Genomic DNA, 19,161 nt, shown 5'->3' with positions numbered 1-19,161 from the left:
ACTGCGTATGCTGCTGAACTTAGTCTACCGGCCAGTGTAGAAATGTGCGTACCCCACTGTAATTTTGGATCTAAGGTTAGGCCTAGAAAAACATCTAAAATTTCGTCTTTTAAAACAACCTGAGCGTCACTCGCATGCTGTACATTAGGCAAAGAGAATCTTACACATTTAGTTTTCTTGGCATTGAGGAGTAAATTATTAGTAGTAAACCAATGAACTACAGAGGACAATATCTTTAATAACATAGCTTCCGATACACGAATTATGGCACTTCGCTCGATACAATTAATTCCCAAAGTAACCTCTAACTCAGACTTTTAAACAAACTTTACTCGGTTATTTATTATGTGATACTATAAACAAAAAAATAAGAAAAAACAATCTTATTTAACTTTAATAGTAATTTCATAGCTTTCGAATTTCGATATTGTAAGGTAACGTTTTTAAAATAAATAAAAATCGACAAAATTTGATCAAAATTGACACTTTGCGCGAATGATCTTTCCAGTTCTTTCTTGCGAAATGTCAGTGACAGCGGCAAACCAATGGAACGCCCTTAATTTTAAAACAAATGTCAAGTAATGCAGAAGTATTATAAAAGAAGATCCAATATAATTGATCTGAAGTTATAACTTTTCTCCTAATTTTAATTTTCCTATTGACTGCTATTATATTGCACACAGCTAGATTTAGACCAAGACAAGTCTGCAACGATTTTGATAGCACACGCAGTGCAAGTGTTATTTTAAACGTCAAACTTCTATGAAATTATGACGTTATAAATAACACATGCACTGCGTATGCTATCAAAATCGTTGCGGACTTCTTGGTCTAACTCTATATAACACCCCTCTTTTTGCTTCGGGGGTTAAAAATGAATAAGAAAAGGGGTTCACTTAAGCTAAATAAAATATGTTCTTATCCTGACTGGGTATCTATTTGCACTTTAATGTTATGCCGAGTACGGGTGTTGGGCCAAAGTTCTACTTAAATGGGCGGGCTTATTAAAAGGGATCGTCTTTATTTAGATGATGCCAATGTTGGATGTAAATAATAAACTCTTTGTATTTTAATAACTCAATTTTTCATACAGGTACAGGAAACTAGCCTTGAAATGGCATCCCGACAAAAACCCAGACAATGCGGACGAGGCAAATCGAAAATTCAAAGAGATTTCCGAAGCCTATGAAGTTTTATCAGATGGTAAGGATAGTTGATATTCCTTACTTTGGATATTGTTGTACACAATATTTTTTTCAGGCTAGAAGCACCTTTGGGTATCAAGTTGATGGTATAACTAGATTGTAACTTTTAAGTATTTTTTTCTTTCACAATGCACTCTCTAATGTATAAAGCTGACTTGGTAAGTAAGGCAAGTTTTGATTATTATATTTATTATGTAGAAAAATAATGTCCTGTGCATGAAGAACCGGCCAAGTGCGAGTCGGACTCGCGCACGAAGGGTTCCGTACCATTACGGAAAAAAAAACAGCAAAAAAATCACGTTTGTTGTATGGGAGCCCCATTTAAATATTTATATTATTCTGTTTTTAGTATTTGTTGTTATAGCGGCATCCGAAATACATCATCTGTGAAAATTTCAACTGTCTAGCTATCACGGTTCATGAGATACAGCCTGGTGACAGGCAGACAGACGGACGGACAGACGGACAGCGGAGTCTTAGTACCTAATAGGGTCCCGCTTTTACCCTTTGGGTACGGAACCCTAAAAAGCAATACATAATAACTACCTACTAAGCGCTTGGCAATCTTACTTTCCTTTTATTTTACGGTGAGATTATTTCTATTCTTAGAGAGACATAAGGCTGGAACCCACTGCGGCGCGCAACAGCACTAAGTACATATAGTCAGACCAAGAAAAGTCTGCAACGATTTTGATAGCACACGCAGTGCAAGTGTTATTTTAAACGTCAAACTTCTATGAAATTATGACGTGTAAATAACACTTGCACTGCGTATGCTATCAAAATAGTTGCAGACTTTTCTTGGTCTAACTCTATTTGTGGTCAAACCACAGCAAGTGCTAATGCGAATGCACTCTACAATCCGCATGCCGTATGTAATGTCTAGTTTTACATGTGAGGCGGCACATTGCTCGCGTTGCGTGCGTGCATGCTTGATGTGCGTCACAGTGGGTTGCCATATTTACTGTTCCATCTTTATGACATGTTAAATAAATGATAGCACATGACACAAGGTCCCTCATGCACCATGTATGAAAATGATATGATTCGCAAATTGGTAATATTAAGTTCACTTTACACCTAGTTTTCGAAAATAACGGATAGTGTAGAGTTATTTAATAAGCAACAAAAACATACTCGACACATAAAATGAAGATAATATAAGTAATGGGTACTTATATCTCAACTGCTCATACCAAAGTACAAGGAAAGCGCATGGTTATGATATTGTAAAAAAAAATGTTTTGTTGTTGGGTAGAAAACAAGCGGAAATTGTATGACGCCCGCGGATCCAGTCACCACAGTCACAGATATACGAGCAAGAACGGAGTCAATGGCCATCGGCACTATAGCTTCAAAGGGTTTTTCGGAGATACGCCTTTTCATCGATTTTTTGGTAGTTTCTCCTGTATTATAGGATTGGTTTTGTGATAATTGTAGACCATAAAGTTGGGTTATGAATATTATCATAGGGACTTACACTGTAGATACTGCTTATTCTAAGTAAATACCTGTTTAAAACACGCCTCTAACAAATTATTGAAACGACTCTGATAAAGATAACTTGTCCAAATATTTACAAAGGCTTTTTTTCATTGGTAGTTGGTACCCATGTAACGCCACTCATGCTGTATTCTTTTTAAATAATCTAGAAAAGAGGACAGCATGAACTGATCTGGTGGGCATTATCAGCTCATGGAAATAAGCTTTAAGAGGAAAGGGGACGGCCGTTTCTCTATACAAACGTAGTCCCCATTTTCCTCTCTAAATATTGACATTATAGAAAATAGTATTACATAATTGGATGTATATTAACCATAGCTATGCCCCTACCGACTGACTTTTTTAGATTTTTAGAAGCGAGAAACAGATTTCATACAAATTTTTAAATGCTTCTAACTTATAATAATTAAAAATTCGAAAAAAATCAAACGTAGGGGCATAGCTTTGGTTGATAATGATATACAACAAATTGTGTCAAAATATTTTCAATAATGTTAGTACCCAGAGAGGAAAATGAGGACTACGTTTGTATGAAAAGGCGATTTCACACGGGTCCTCCACTTTCGTGTTAATATGTGATAATATTCATAACATAATGTACATTGACCTAATTTTGTAACAAATAACGTTCTACCGTTTGTACTAAACAAAAACTTTTTTTTTACAAACAATAACAATTAAGATTTTGAGTGATCGTTATTTTTAAATGCTAAACTAATATTAACCCGATGTGTGGTGTGATTGTGTGAGTTTTATGATGATTTATTTGTTTACATTATGACGTTATTTTACTAGCGATTGTGGATTGGCTCACTATGGATCATGCGCTTGTTCCGTATCACTTTCCTGGACACATTTTGTAGCTACCTAATTATCGGGTTTCGATCATGATCCTTATGCCGCTTCTGGATTTTACGCGTCAAGGTAAAAACCAGAATCGGCACAGCAGCAGATTTAGATAATGGGATAGGATTTTTTCGTAATATTCATAACACATAAAAGTCTACTGAACAGTCAGTTTATAGTTTATGCAGACAACAGACATTTTTATTGAATGCAGTAGCATTTTGTGTACATATTTACATAGTTTTCTATTAAACTACACGAAGCATCCCATTTCTCTATAGGTATTCACCGTAAAAAAGAAAATTCTTTTCAGTCATCGGCGTCATCGCCTCCCGTTTGATACTTTGTCAGATGATAGTTTAGATGCTATTGTTAATAAAACAAACCGTCAGCCGGTTGTATCGCGGTGGAAAGACCGTGTTACGCGTTTCGTTGGCTGCCATTCCTCAACCCACCAACGGAGCGGCAGCTGACGTTCACGAGGGTTCATCATACATAGCCGTTATCCGCTATACGAGTTTTCGCCCGGGAGGCGATGACTGATGAAATTTGCGCCTGGCTCGCGGTCTATTAGGTTACTTAGCGCCACATGCACCATTCACTAACCCGGGGTTAACCGAATAAACCTGGAGTTACCATGGTTACCAATACAATTTGACACTGGGTTAACGGTTTAACCGGTTCACCCCGAGTTAGTGGGATGGTGCAATTGGCGCTTAGGTTACTTAATAAGAGACTAGCATCGCCAGCCACAGTAGCGTAGTAACTTTATAGTTTCATTACTCATTACCCACAATAATTATAGTAGACCTAACATCAATTGATAACATAACATAGATAATATGGATAATAATGCTTTTAAGTCTTAAAATGTAACATTATTAATTAAAATTGATGTCAATTTTATAAATGGGAAACTAAAATGCTTAATGCTCTTTTTACTTTATCAAGCTTCGTTTAATGATAAAAACTGGCGTGTACAAACAAGTTCTAAGATCGCATAAAAAAAAAGTTAGGCAGCTAACTGGACTAAGATTAACTAGTTAGTCCAAAGCGAGAATACTTTTCTACAGTTAAAATATAGTTTTCTAAACTGGTTTAACTTGTATTTGCAGAAAGGAAGAGGCGAGTGTATGACCAGTACGGCAAAGAGGGTTTGAACAACTCCCGCGGGCGGCGCTCGGCTGCGGACGATGACTACGACTTCGGCTATTCGTCTTTCCCCTTCACATTCCGAGACCCAGAGGATGTCTTCAGAGAGTTCTTTGGTGGTTCACCGTTCGGCGACCTGTTTGCTGGTATGTACTTTTGCCTTTTGTCCTAAATGTCATAACATTATGAATAAAAACCGGCCAAGTGCGAGTCGGAATCGCGCACGTAGGGTTCCGTACCATTACACAAAAAACAGCAAAAAAATCACGTTTGTTGTATAAGAGCCCCACTTAAATATTTATTTTATTCTGTTTTTAGTATTCGTTGTTATATAGCGGCAACAGAAATACATTCTGTGAAAATTTCAACTGTCTAGCTATCACGGTTCATGAGATACAGTCTGGTGACAGACGGACAGACAAACGGCCGGACAGCGGTCTTAGTAATAGGGTCCCGTTTTTACCTTTTGGGTACGGAACCTTAAAAATGATATAAACGACCTATACTTTTTATGCAGTCTTTTTTATTACTTAAAACTCCTTGTGTGGGCCAGGAAATAAATGCCCAAAAAAAGGTATAGAGGGAAATGCTTGGAACACAATTTTTGAATTCGTAGCTTTGTTTGGACTAGTTAGGAGGTGAACATATCAAAAGTATAGGCCATAACCCTGGTGCTAGGGGGGGAGAGGGGGGTTTGAAGGTTCCATTTTTCGGTTTTTCGATTATATTTCGGAAACTATGCGTCTGAGCGACTTGGCTACTTATACAAAATGAAAAGAGATTTAATTTGTTACAAGTTTCATTCAGTCAAGTTTTTCGATATCTTGTATAGTTTTTGAGATATCCGCTCTTGAAGGTTTATTTAGGGCTCCCATTTTTATCTTGATTATCTACATCAGTGAAGCTGCTAGGCCGGGTTTGGGATCGTTTTCGTAAAAATGGGGGGTGCTGAATTCATTTATGGTATCAACATTGACACCATTCCTAAGTAAAAACAAATATAAAAATAAAATATTTTTTATAAAACTCCTCTTTACGCTTAAACCGCCGAACCGATTTCGTTGAAATTTGGTATAGAGATGGTTTGAGTCCCGGGACAGTACATAGGATAGTTTTTGTAACCAAAATCATCTTTTAAGGGTGTGAAAAGTGGGGTGGAAATTTGTATGGGGAATCAATAACCGCTGAACCTATTAAAATAATATTTGGGATGGTCTACATGTTTGATTTAGTTGATAATGATACCAAACATGACTTCAAACCGAAATTTAATCAGTGTTAACCTCAGGAATTTAACTTCGGCGAAGAAGCTGAATTCCCCTCACACCAAATTTCACACCTTCAAAGTATGATTTTTGAGATAAAAACTATATTATATCCTGTCTCGGTACTTAAAACACCTATTTACCAAATTTCAACTAAATCGGTTCAGCGGTTTAAGAGTGAAGAGGAGTTAAAAAAAAGTTATTTGTTTAAAGTTTATATGTTTTTACTTCGGAAAGGTGTCAATGTTGATACCATAAATTAATTCAGCACCCCCGATTTATACGAAAACGTTACCAAACCCGGCCTAGCAGCTTTACTAATGTAGATAATCAAGATAAAAATGAGAGCCCTAAATAAACCTGGAGCGGATATCTCAAAAACTATACAAGATATCGAAAAACTTGACTGAATAAAACTTGTAACAAATTAAATCTCTTTTCATTTCGTATAAATGGCCAAGTCGCTCAGACGCATAGTTTCCGAGATATAATCGAAAAACCAAAAATGGAACCTTCAAACCCCCCTCTCCCCCCAGCACCAAGGTTACGGCCGGGGACTTTTGATATGTTCATCTCCTAACTAGTCCAAACAAAGCTACGAAGTTAAAAATTGTGTTACTTGCATTTCCCTCTATACCTTCTTATTGCTTGGCCTAGTGGTCGGGAAATAAGTTTGAGTAACGAAAACAAGTTATACACGGTGGCCATAAAATAAGTGCATTCCCGTTGCCAGGGAGGTTTTGGGATTATACTGAGCAACTTTTACCCATTATGAGACCAATCCCTAAATCACGAAAAAATATTTGGCTCTCAAATAAATTTTTTTTATAGTAAAAGTTGTAAGATTTTATATTTTATGTTGGCTATTCTAAACTGTGTTCGTATACTCCAAAACATTTTACAGTACGTTAGCTACTCGGGCAGATTTATTTTGTGGCTGACTGTACGTCTGTAATGAACAGCTGCCAAAGTGGTCCATTCACTGCATAAGTAGGTGCTCACGTAATAATCTGTCATTTCCTGGCACATCCCCAATTTGTATGGGAAATATTCCCGGTAACTACGTCATGATGTATTTGTAAACAAAAATGTAGAATTTGCTATTTATTAATAATGCGTCCCTTTAGCTTAGCTTTTCAAGTTTTCGTGTAAACTTGTAAAGGAATATGTACCTACTGTTGTTACATTTCGGTTTTAGACTTCCAAATTGAAAGAGTTAAATCATTGAATTATTGATGAATCTTATTTGATAATACATAAGTTCAAAATAGGTTCTCATAAGTCCTAAAACAGATTTGTTATTTGAAAATTATTATTTTTTGTTATTACCTACTACTATAGTTATTATAAATTATTTATTTTTCTCTGCATTTCTCACTTGACTTTTCTCAAGTGGCTAAGAGGGTCTTTATCTGTCGCTCGAAAATGAGTGTGATAGAGAGGCAGATAACGATTTTCGATTTTTCGATGTTGACGGTAGGCCCTCAGGACTTGGGACAACTTTGTTTTATAAACTTTTCGCCGCTATTGTCTTCAAATAAAGTCAGTAGATTTTGTGCTCCACACCCCACGATTGATATGTTATACGGGTTGTTTACGTGCAATTTATGGCTTGGCGTTGATGACACTTATTACTTCATTACCGTGGCGGTGAAATAGTATTTTATACAATCGTGATATAATGGAGAGCTTTTCAGTCGAGTACCATGTTAAGGCTACGAAGCTTGCTGAGTGGCCTATTATATATTGACGACCGGTCTGGCCTAGTGGGTAGTGACCCTGCCTGTGAAGCCGATGGTCGTAGGTTCGAATCCCGGTAAGGGCATTTATTTGTGTGATGAGCACAGATATTTGTTCCTGAGTCATGGGTGTTTTCTATGTATTTAAGTATTTATATATTATATATAGGTATATCGTTGTCTGAGTTATACCCATAACACAAGCCTTCTTGGGCTTACCGTGGGACTTTAGTCAATCTGTGTAAGAATGTCCTATAATATAATATCTCTATTGTATACAATACTTTTTCTACGAGACAAAAAAATAATACTTTCAACTAGTAGAACCATATACTTAAGTAAACAAGCCAAAAGTATACAGCTAAGATACGCGAGCTGCCGCGGCCCGCGATACCTTCATACTCGTAGGTGCAATGCCCCGGCGGGTTGGTCAACGACACCTTCTAACTCATGAGGCCCTGGTACCTGCTCCTTGCTAAATTCAATTTTTAGACTGTTTTTTTTTTTTATTTTGGCCACCGTAGCCTATGGAGACTAACAAGCAACGCTAAGCGGTTTTCGTAGTCTATGTATGTTGCTATATTAAGGGTGTCACATGCGTGTTTCTGACTTATGAAGCAATTGTTTCTACTATACAACCTAAAATAAGTTATTAATTTGAGCTATCGTTTTGTTTCATCCTCTTGAGCGCGGCGAGCCGTGATTGGTCAATTTCATTATAGTCGACTAAACCGTTTTTAAATGAGTATTATAGTTGAGTTGGGAATCCATACACTAAAACTACCTAATTAAGGTTTGGTATACGAAATCTTAATTCAACAATTACAGTCGACGAATAGAAAAAGGTTTATTTAAATAAAAATAAAAAAATAAAATTCATTTATTTCAAGCTGCAAGGCTCATAATCAGTTTATTTACTTCGTTAATTTCCTTAGGTGTCGTATCCATCAGAGCGTACATCGCACTTTCTATATATAAACGAAAATTGGTCAATAAGATGTATTTGATTACAGAAATAAACGGGCACGGACACCGACACGGGCACGTGCGTCGCGGGCACGGGGTGCACGGGGGGCAGCACGCGAGCACGTCGCTGACGTCGTCGCTGTTCAGCCCGTTCGGGTTCGGCGTGGGGCTGGACGACCTGTTCGCGCGCGCCTCCAACGGCAACTCCTTTACCTCCTTCTCCACGTTCAACAGCTCGCTGGCGGGCCAGGGCGGCGGCAACATGCGCAGCACCACCACCACCACGAGGGTCGTCAATGGCAAGAAGATTACTACTAAAAAGTGAGTCTAACTTACCCAACTCCCTAAACAATTACAAAACATAAGTTGAAAGTCTGAAATTTCATTTAATTTCCATTTATACCGTTACTATATCTGTATACTATATCAATATAATTGTAGTCTTAAATACTGGCAGTTAGTGATATAGCCGAGAAATTTGACAAGCAAATTTTTAAACATAAGTATACTTTCAGACTTATTGAGGCAAAACGTTAAAACCCGCGCGATCGTTAAATCTTTCGTCGCAAGTTTCGCGCGGGTAATGTTAGGATACATTTTAATCTGTTTTCTATTGTCCCTACAGGGTAACAGAGAACGGTCGGGAGACGGTGATGTCCTACGAAAACGGGATTTTGAAATCAAAGACTGTCAATGGTGTACCTCAATCTCTAACCTACAGTTAAACGTTAATTATAGTTCATTGTAACCAAACTTGATCCAAATGACAACTCTTTACTCAAGATGATAAGCTAATGTTCCATCTTATAATTCTGCTTTAATTTTTTTGGTCAAATTGTAAATTTGCTGTGGTAAAACCTAAAATTTACTTATACTAGTTGTGATAGTTAATATTTGGGCATAATGCATAACAAATTATAATTTACAGTACAATTAAAGGACTCGCTTCAACTCCTTTTTCTAAAAAGAAACTTGTACTTGTATGACAAGGTACAGGTAGGCGAATAATGATAATATATGACAATCATTACATTATGACTTTCAATAATTATGTCAAACAAAGGGACCCCATTTTTATAGTATTTCTTGAGGTTACTTTCAATTAATAATTCAGGCAAAAGTATCGTTATTTATGGAATAGAGAGTCAAATATCAGAATGGAAATTGTATAACAAATCCATTTAAACTCAAATTTGAATTGTTTATCGTAAAAAAATTAAAAAAATCTTACTTCGAACGTAAAATGCTCTAGTGCAGACACGTATCATTTTCTGCACACCTTTTAGAACAACAATGACTCTCTTTCAGAGCATGAGAAATGAAAACTTTGTTATGCAATAGGACCCAATATAACATTTATGAATATTGGTTATCAATTATTATACTATGTGAACTTCCTTAATATTCTTTCGCTCAGGCCTGCCTGACCTGCTAAATACATTTTTTAAAGGGGCGGTATCAGTTATGTTCACAATTAATTGAGTTTAAACTTAGCTTTTAAATGTCACGAGTACTGAGGTATCATGTTCGCTCATGTCACGTTTGTGTTCTGTGAAACGACGCACGCGCGCTTTTGCTGATCTCGACGTGATTTTTAATCTAAATGTACTGATTAGGTGTCTCTGCTCTCGGGACACCATAACTGCTGCCAATTCTTTACTTATTTTAATAGTTATGTAGTTAGTATTTAATCATTTATTTTTGCGACTTTATATCATGATGGTAAAGAAGCATAATTGTAACTACATATGTAACTTCTTTAATGTTTTTAAAATAATCTAAATGTACGCAATCATCTAGAATGTGAGTCGCCTATGACTGCCGTCGACCATACTCGTAAACACTCGAAGCTTTAAGAGGACTGTCTCGGGTATCAGGCCAGCGTCGAACGACGCACCCGACCGTACTAACTATTAGGTAGCTATAATTCTTAGAAAAGTCCCGTAATCGTAGTAATACAAACGAACTATTAATCGATATCGACATTTCTGCATTTAACGGGCAATCATAAAAAGATTGAAGGCACTTTACGAAATTACCGAAACGCGGCCTCATTTTGAAATTATCATTCCTGGTGTTTCTTTATTTCACTTGTTACTATTAATATGTTGAAGCCAAAAAAATCGCTTTTAAGTACGTATTGTTAAAGTTTTAACGGCACCCTTATGCCTCTCTGACCTAAAGGCTCCAGAAGGGCTTGTAATTGTATCACCCCTATTTAAAATCTTAACTAGTCAGACCATTCAGAAATTGCCTTAATTATTAGTTTTATTTTAATTATTTTACCACACAATTTTAAGAATTAGGATTTAACATCAAATGAGACGATCAGCAAAAGCCCTTCGTAGTATGTGAACCACAATAAATCATAAAATTTTAGAATAGCTCTGTACTTAAAATAACTGCTTTTAATTTCTGGATTAGAAATATTAGTCGAGTCCCCTGCAAGATCGGTTCTCCATACAAACGTACTTACGCTCTAATTTGAAAACGACTAGCTAGATTGCTCTGAAACTTTGTACTAACAATAGGATAAGGTATATCTATAGGTCTGCAATTAGTTCATGTTAGAGATGGTTCATGTAGCTTCAGATATTATAGTAAAAAAAATACAGCGAATTTAAGTTTTTCATACTAGAGCACAATAGTTATTAATATTCATGTTAACGGCTCTTACTTGGTCCAGCAAATACCGCTGGCCGTGCAACGCGGCAATGCCGCTAACATTTTTGGCACGTTTGGACCAGGTGACAGTCGGAACGGGACATAGGCCTTTTGTTTACCTACCTATACATTACTAGAGATATATAAACTAATTACAGGCCTAGATATACCTCATGTCACTGTGTGCAAAGTTTCATTACAATCCAACACGTAGTTTTAAAATGAGAACGAAACTCCGTTTGTATGGGAAGGTTTTTCGGCCGAGCTTACCGGGGACTTGAATACCTTACAAAGTCGTAAGGGTAGTCCGTATAAATATATCAGCGCTTTGCATCGGAAGTCGGCCTTCTCTAGTAGTGCCATTGTAATCCTTTCCAAATCGAGATTCAACAACTAGGATAATGTATATATGTTTAAAGTCTCACTAGTATAACGAAGACTTTGAAATGATCTCGTTTTTCATAAATTTGTCAACAACTGTTTGAGCACTGCGAGGGATATGGATAAATAAAAATACTTTAATACTAGTTGTGTTTTATTGATTATTTCGCTGTAGTGACAACAATTTAATAAAAGGTCTATGTGAAGTGATGCGCTATAAATTCCTATACATAAAGAAATGAAACTGGGACAATTCTAGTATCTTCTATAACAGTAACAACAAATATGCCAAGTTAAGCCCATCACAGACAGAGCGATATGATATCCGCAGATACCGTAAGATACGGCATCCGCCGATATCTTTTACGTACTATTTGACAGAGCCCACACACGAAGCTGTAATATAATTATATTTTGGTATCTTACGATATCTTGTGGCACATGCCTTGCGATTTATCGCTCGGTATATTTCGTCTCTCTCACAATGTAGGACTGTATAGTTTGTCAAAGGACTGTCTCATTTCAAACATAGACAGAGAGAATCATACTATCTTTGTCTTACACAGTACTAACACCCAAAAGAAAAGGATGAGTATAGTTTTTTTTGTTCTTATTTACTGACAATTTGGTTTGACCAACTATAGGTGCTAGACAGAGGGCGTGAATATTTTGGTATCGATGGCGTGTGTGGTGCTTAGCGATACTCTTAAGATATGTCGGTATCTGCCGGTATATTATCGCTCCGTCTCTGACGAGCTTTAAACAGCGTAATGACAACCTATAGAACGTGGAAACATATACTATGTCTATGGTGGAAACAGCTAGTGCATACTGAAAATAGTCTTGATGACATATTAAATATATTAATAACGGGTCACTCACGTGTTTTAAGTCGAAAACGCTCGACATGTTTCACTCCGTACCGAGGAGCGTCATCAGGAGCTTGCGTCGACGGTGACGGACCGGCGCACTGCGCAGACTGCGGGCCGCAGCCCTCCGCGCCCGATGACTCGTGAGTGACCCGTTATTAATATATTTAATATGTCTGTCTCACTGAAGTTTTGTTATTAGTCTTGATGACAATTTTTTATTAATGGTATCAATCGATCAGGTTTGTTTTTGGGATCAAATGTCTATGTCGAGGAATCGGCGGTCAAACCCGATGTCGTGCAAATGGGTTTTTGAAATTAGAACTATATGTGACGTGCGTAGAGTTCTTATTTAAGTGACAAAATATCTCGACTTATCGGGTTTGACCGCCCATCCCTCGATACCCCAGTAGCATTTATACGTCATTATGACGTCAGCGACGTCATTATAACGTAATAATGCCGTCATTAAGACGTCGCTGACGTAATTTTGCTACCTGGGTATGGGACCCATTGCATTAAAGCAATACAAAAGTCAGAAATGATAGTCAAAGTCCGACAGTCGTACTCGCGAAACGTTCCTAACAAAACGATAAGTGAACGTGACGTCAAGGTCACTGAGAGCCCATCTTGAATGTATGGAAAATAAGTAAAATTGCGATTTTGTCGGTAAAATATTGCATTTATGCATATAGTTGCTATACAATCCTTTTTTGGATATAATGCAAGGAATCGAATGGTATCTACGTTATTCCTTTTAAGAAGTTAAAATAAAAACTTTAAATTTTGAAACTTTTAGATCCTGTATTTTTTTGTCATTTCCATATATTATTTTAATATCCATAATTCCACATTACGAGTATTGTGATAAATTGCTTATATTGATATCATCACTATCATATATACATATACAGGTAAGCTCTTGAGTAAGGCTTCAGTTGTGGGTTAGTCATTATTCTGAGGTTGTGGGTGGGTATGGGTACTACACAAGACGACAATATAACATTTGAAATGTTCAAATACACAGAAAACATCCTTAACTCAGGAACAATTACGTAATAAACACAAATTATTCTCTTACCGGGATTGAAGCCCAGAGGGCCTACCGCGAACCACGTTCGACGTGTTGCCACCCTTTCACACTTACGTAGAAATAATCTGTGCTTACGTATGAATTTACAAGTGCGATAGAGAGGCAACACGTCGAACGTGGTTCGCGGTACGCCCTCACGACCTCCAGCTACGTAGTACTTGGTAGCACGATCCCGACTAGCCAAGGTCGATAGTTTTGTGTATATCCTTGTTGACCTTAGAGGATATAACCAAATGGACGCCTTGTCTGTAAATTTCTGTACAAAACAGTCTGCCTATCTTTGCGGGGGAGGGGCACGTCAAATGTATACGTAACGTAAAAATAGCCATGTCAGATAAACGTCAGTCCATACAATGTGTATGACCATTGGTCATAGTTTCGACAGAGGGGAACGTCTGTTAATGGCTACTCCGTTTGGTTATATCCTCCAAGTTGTTGACGGTTGTTGATAGGGAAAGGTAAATATTGTTTTGTTTATACCAGTGGTTGCTAACCTTTACAGTACTGTTACCCCTTTGACTAACTAGGGAACTCGATTTTACCCCTCCTTCATACTCATTAATATTCTTTCTATAAATAGGTCTTTGTTATCTTTGATTTTGAACCCCGTAAAATGCCAGTTTTATCCCCACGGGGGTAATTACACTAATTACCCCCAGGTTAGGAACCGCTGGTGGAAACCTTTTTAGGTTTCCGTACCCAAGGGGTAAAAACGGGACCCTATTACTAAGACTCCGCTGTCCGTCTGTCTGTCTGTCACCAGGCTGTATCTCATGAACCGTGATAGCTAGACAGTTGAAATTTTCACAGATGATGTATTTCTGTTGCCGCTATAACAACAAATACTAAAAAGTACGGAACCCTCGGTGCGCGAGTCCGACTCGCACTTGGCCGGTTTTATTTCTGTTGACTGTCGATATTAATGACCGGTTCCACTCACATTTACCTCCACCTTTTATAATAGAAAACCTAAACCACCACTTAAGTATCTAATAATTACCTATATGTACAGAATTTCTCAACATGTGCAAGGGCTAGGGATCTCTCGCGGTACTGAATTTGTACGGCGAGTATCGGGAAATCTGATTCTGTATTGGTATAAATAAAGTACGGGGAACACACCCTAACAAGTAAACGGCATATTAGAGTTTTGAATGATTCACGGTTAGTGTCACTAGACTTATACCCATGCATCATGTTCACCCGTGAACATGATGCATGTAACTGCGTCGAAATATCGGGAGCTCACAAATAATACAAAAGGTAATCACGGTCTATATCCCGGTCAATATAAGTCTAGTGAAACGGCATATTAATATATACCATGCCGTAATTAAATAAATTCCATACCATGATGATTTCAACCATTCCCAATCGATTAAACCTTCATGACTGTTTGGTCTTATTGATTTACAATAGCTCTCAATAGGAGCCTTGACACATGCACATAACACATGTATACCTTTTCAACGTTATTTATTGATACCTATCAAAAAGAATTGATTGTAAGGAAATGTCTAAGAAAAAAACGTGCCCCTTAGTTTGACATACAAAACACATGGCGCTGTACTGCGCCATGTGTATTTTGTACTTTCCTTTCCTTTCCTACTAGTCAAATCAGCTTCTTTTTTAGAACCTGTCAAAACGATTTGCTAATATGGAATTTATATGAAAACGAGTAAAGTGACGTCACGGTCAACTCATCTACAGGGTTCCGTACCCAAAGGGTAAAAACGGGACCCGATTACTAAGGCTCCGCTCCGCTGTCCGTCTATCTGTCACCACTGTCACCAGGCTGTATCTCTTGAACCGTGATAGCTAGACAGTTGACATTTTCACAGATGATGTATTTCTGTTGCCGCTACAACAACAAATACTAAAAAGTACGGAACCCTCGGCGGGCGAGTCCGACTCGCACTTGTCCGGTTTTTATTTCATTTTAAACTCTCGCGTTTCGAACTTTAACGGGTTGCAATTTCCGTGTCTACTGTCTACCCAAACATTTTTATAAACTAATTTCAGGTAGTTTAGTGTTGTTTACTTAGATCTCCGTTGACATTTTGCTGCGACGTCAGTCTTTCCGTCACCACAGCTGAAGCAACTTGGCTGAAACGTCGGAATTTAAGGTAAAAACAATGAAATTAAATCGCGGTAGACCCGTTCGTATAATTAAAAATGTTTTTTTTTTTCAATTCAATTTATTAAATAGAAATCGTGTTTAAAAATAACTGCTATCTATTTTTTTCTAGTAATTATCTGGTGTTTTATTTCGTGCACGGTATGAAACGTCAACTTTTGAGAATCAGAGTTACCGCGAAATGGATGAAGTTCATGAATCTAGTATTAGTATGGATTGGGCATGAGTGGGGGGGGGGGGGAACTGACAGAACGGGATAGTCCTGTATTTTTCAGCAGGAGTAGCAGAGAAAGCGCTATTATATTGTTTGTCCTTGTAACCGTAAATTTCGTATGATTTATGGTGGGCAACAAATAACCCGACCAATCATTTTGTCGCATATCTTCATAGACATAGTAGTTATAGACATGTAACCGAGCGACCAGGGGTAAGAGAAAGACATATTCATGTATTGACAGGTTAATGTATGGCAGCATAATCCTTTTTCTCTTTCACTCTTATAAATTTCGGTATTTCGCCATCGCCTCCTACCTATGCTGCCATAACCCGACCATGAAAAAAAAACCCGGTCGGTGATAAGGACAAAACATGGCACTATTTTCTCTTTCCTATTATAGGAATCGCAATAAGACTATCTTTCTCTATCAAAGAGTGTCATGCCCTTGCATATCTTTATCATCTCGTTTAGTTGTCAAATTTGAAGCACGAAATTGTTTTAGATTTTACACATCTTAGCGCCACTTGCACCATCCCACTAACCCCAGTGTCAAATTGTACTGGTCACCATGGTAACTCTAGGTTTAACCGGTTAACCCCGGGTTAGTGCAAGTGGCCCTTAATCAATGTATCTTTGTACCTACTAATAAAAATACAGCGTAACGCGTAACGTTATGTTTATTAAACTATATACATCATTCGTATAAACTTCAGTTGCATCACATTCGCTTTCACGCATTTTTATTAAATCACAGTCGACATTGAGCACAATTCCTTCATGTTCTCAATAAAGTTCATCATATTTTATTCTAATATACACGCGGAACAATAAAAATACAATTCAAAAATAAAAGATACTTAAAAATAAAAGATACATAAAAATATAGACATAACATAACGAGTCGGGTGCCCCTCTCACATGCCCTCTTACATAAGTCTGTCTGGAACTATTCTCTTACTTGCGACAGTGGGGTGACACTCATCCTTTCAGGCAACCTCGGCGACGTTCGGCTCAGCATTGCTCCGAGCAATTAAGGGTTGGCACAAAATGACTTGAATTTTGACAACCATAAATAGCCGAAAGGGATAGTGCCATACATTAGAAAGGGACAACATGATTCGACCTTGAATTGCTGTCAAACTTCGGGTTGGTAGGAAGTGTCCTTTCTGCACGGTAGTACTATTACTTATTCTGTGCTTGCGAGAATAGCTGTTCCATGTTGCTTGAATAGCTTGCGGTTTGGAAACCAAAACCAGCCCCGTTTAGTGATCTAATTCAGCCATTAAATCAATAGTAAAGTAAGCAGGATTCTTTTGTGTGAGCGGTCGGTCATTGTGTCTGAGCGCGTGGCATGCGTTCAGACACAATGACCGACCGCTCGCAAAAAAGAAACAATGGCTTTTGTTTAACTGATTAGGGTCTTAGGCGTAAAAATCATACTTTACTTTTTGTGGGACACGTATAGACTGCTTCTATGTAGGCATGTTTTCAATAATTATAGTTAAAACTTTTTAAGCTGACCGTTTAGCACGAGATATTATCTTGTAAACAATTATTGGTATCTAATGTTTAAGGCTACCGCTTATTAAAAATAATAGCAACTAACAAAAAATGCATACAAATAGCGACCATCTTCTCTAAGTCGGGAGAGGAGGTTTAAATTGCAATAGCGTTGCACATTCTATAATGACACTTGGACATTGAAAGGTAAGCCGTCGGCGTTGTAGGTACCTAAGGTACCGCTTTCAATGGCAACATGGCGCCCTTAATGAGTTATACCATTATAATTATTAGTGAACAATGTCACAAGATAATCGCTCAAGTGCTACCCGCTCTTATGTGTTCTAGACCATTTGTGCTAACGTCAAAAACAGCTAACCAGATTTTTTTAGCTATACTTAAATGCTTCATTAAATGATTTTAAAGCTTCTTTCTAAAATATTTCTTTTATATTTTGAATTTTATATAAAGTATTATAAACCATAAAGGTTATATGTATAACGTAACAATCAATTTTTTTTTATTTAAATTAGCAAACACTAGGCGAAACACTACGATTAGCATAGACAGACACTAAAGATAATAGACAACATTTACTATAACGTATCATACAATACTCACGTGAATCGCGACTCGCGAGGGTCGGAAATGATACAGCCCTGTTAGTACAATCGGATTAGGTCTAACCTCGAAATCCTTCCAAAGTTATGAAATTTGGTATGTATGTTAATTAAAGGTCTCTTTTTCATGTCCATACTATTTGACATTTGGGGACCTCGAGGAATCGCAGCTATCTTGGAAAATGTGTACCATCCTGAAGAAATTTGCGTTTTACTCTAAATATACGTTCTCTATGAAAATATGGTGTAAGGCATCATTAAAGCTTATTAAATTCTACACAAAACAGTCCTAGATATCTTTGCGGAAAAAATACATCTTGTTACAGAAAATAATAGCTGAATCCAGATTTAGCGCTTATACCCTTTCAGGGGATATTCTCTTAATATGAAACTTGGAGGAATATGAATTCCACTTTTGTCTATATATTTGTACACGTTCTACCCCAATATCAACATTTTACTCGACTGCGACTTAAACAGAAAGTAGGGTTATGGATTTAAATACTGAAAATCAGTACACCCTGTAGCTCAGGATAGATTTTTTTAAATGACATATCGGTAGATTACTCTTGGCCTTCACAACCTGTTTACACTTGTTTTAACGCCATCTTGAAAAGTATAAGTCTTTATTGGTTTTTCTTGGAATATCTGGGTTTAATGTGAATACTGTGTATGGCGAAACGAAAGCTTATTAAATTCCACACTAAGTTATACAACACCATGTCCCAAAAACGAAACCTTTTTCTAGAAATAGGGCTTACAAGTTAAAAGGGAAGCTTACAAGTTTCCACACATTTTTTTTTCGTGGTTGGGTAGATAATGTTTTACATTATACAAGTATTTTTTTCTGACCCGTCTTCAAATAAAATTTTAGTAGGAGATGATTAAGTATAACCTTTTGACTTCTGAGCCATATTTCTAGAAGAAAGATTCGTTTTAGGGACATGGTGTTCTATACCTTTTTTGTGTAGAACTTACGAGTAATAAGCTTTTGTTTCGCCATA

General features: G+C 37.2%; 2 protein-coding genes across 5 annotated transcripts in view; both read left to right on the top strand.

Moving 5' to 3' along the window:
• LOC134742116 (dnaJ homolog subfamily B member 6) overlaps positions 1 to 19,161 on the top strand; it is a 39,103-nt gene that overhangs the window by 11,478 nt on the left and 8,464 nt on the right. For 2 of the 4 annotated variants that reach the window (XM_063675074.1, XM_063675075.1), the window contains exons 3-7: positions 1,094 to 1,203; positions 2,464 to 2,601; positions 4,670 to 4,852; positions 8,724 to 8,997; positions 9,302 to 11,867. In XM_063675074.1, coding sequence (XP_063531144.1) covers positions 1,094 to 1,203; positions 2,464 to 2,601; positions 4,670 to 4,852; positions 8,724 to 8,997; positions 9,302 to 9,401 — 805 coding nt within the window. In that variant the 3' untranslated portion in view covers positions 9,402 to 11,867. Of the gene's footprint in view, positions 1 to 1,093; positions 1,204 to 2,463; positions 2,602 to 4,669; positions 4,853 to 8,723; positions 8,998 to 9,301; positions 11,868 to 19,161 lie in introns of those variants that run through there. The other 2 variants (XM_063675076.1, XM_063675077.1) reach the window with 2 other exon arrangements.
• Positions 1 to 19,161, top strand: part of LOC134742113 (uncharacterized) — a 106,423-nt gene that overhangs the window by 80,722 nt on the left and 6,540 nt on the right. The window lies entirely within an intron of this gene.

The sequence above is a fragment of the Cydia strobilella genome, chromosome 6, assembly GCF_947568885.1.
Source record: "Cydia strobilella chromosome 6, ilCydStro3.1, whole genome shotgun sequence".
In the NCBI taxonomy this organism is placed as follows: Eukaryota; Metazoa; Arthropoda; class Insecta; order Lepidoptera; family Tortricidae; genus Cydia; species Cydia strobilella.
Note: the sequence above shows the minus strand (reverse complement) of the source record. Positions and strands in the feature narration are given on the sequence as shown.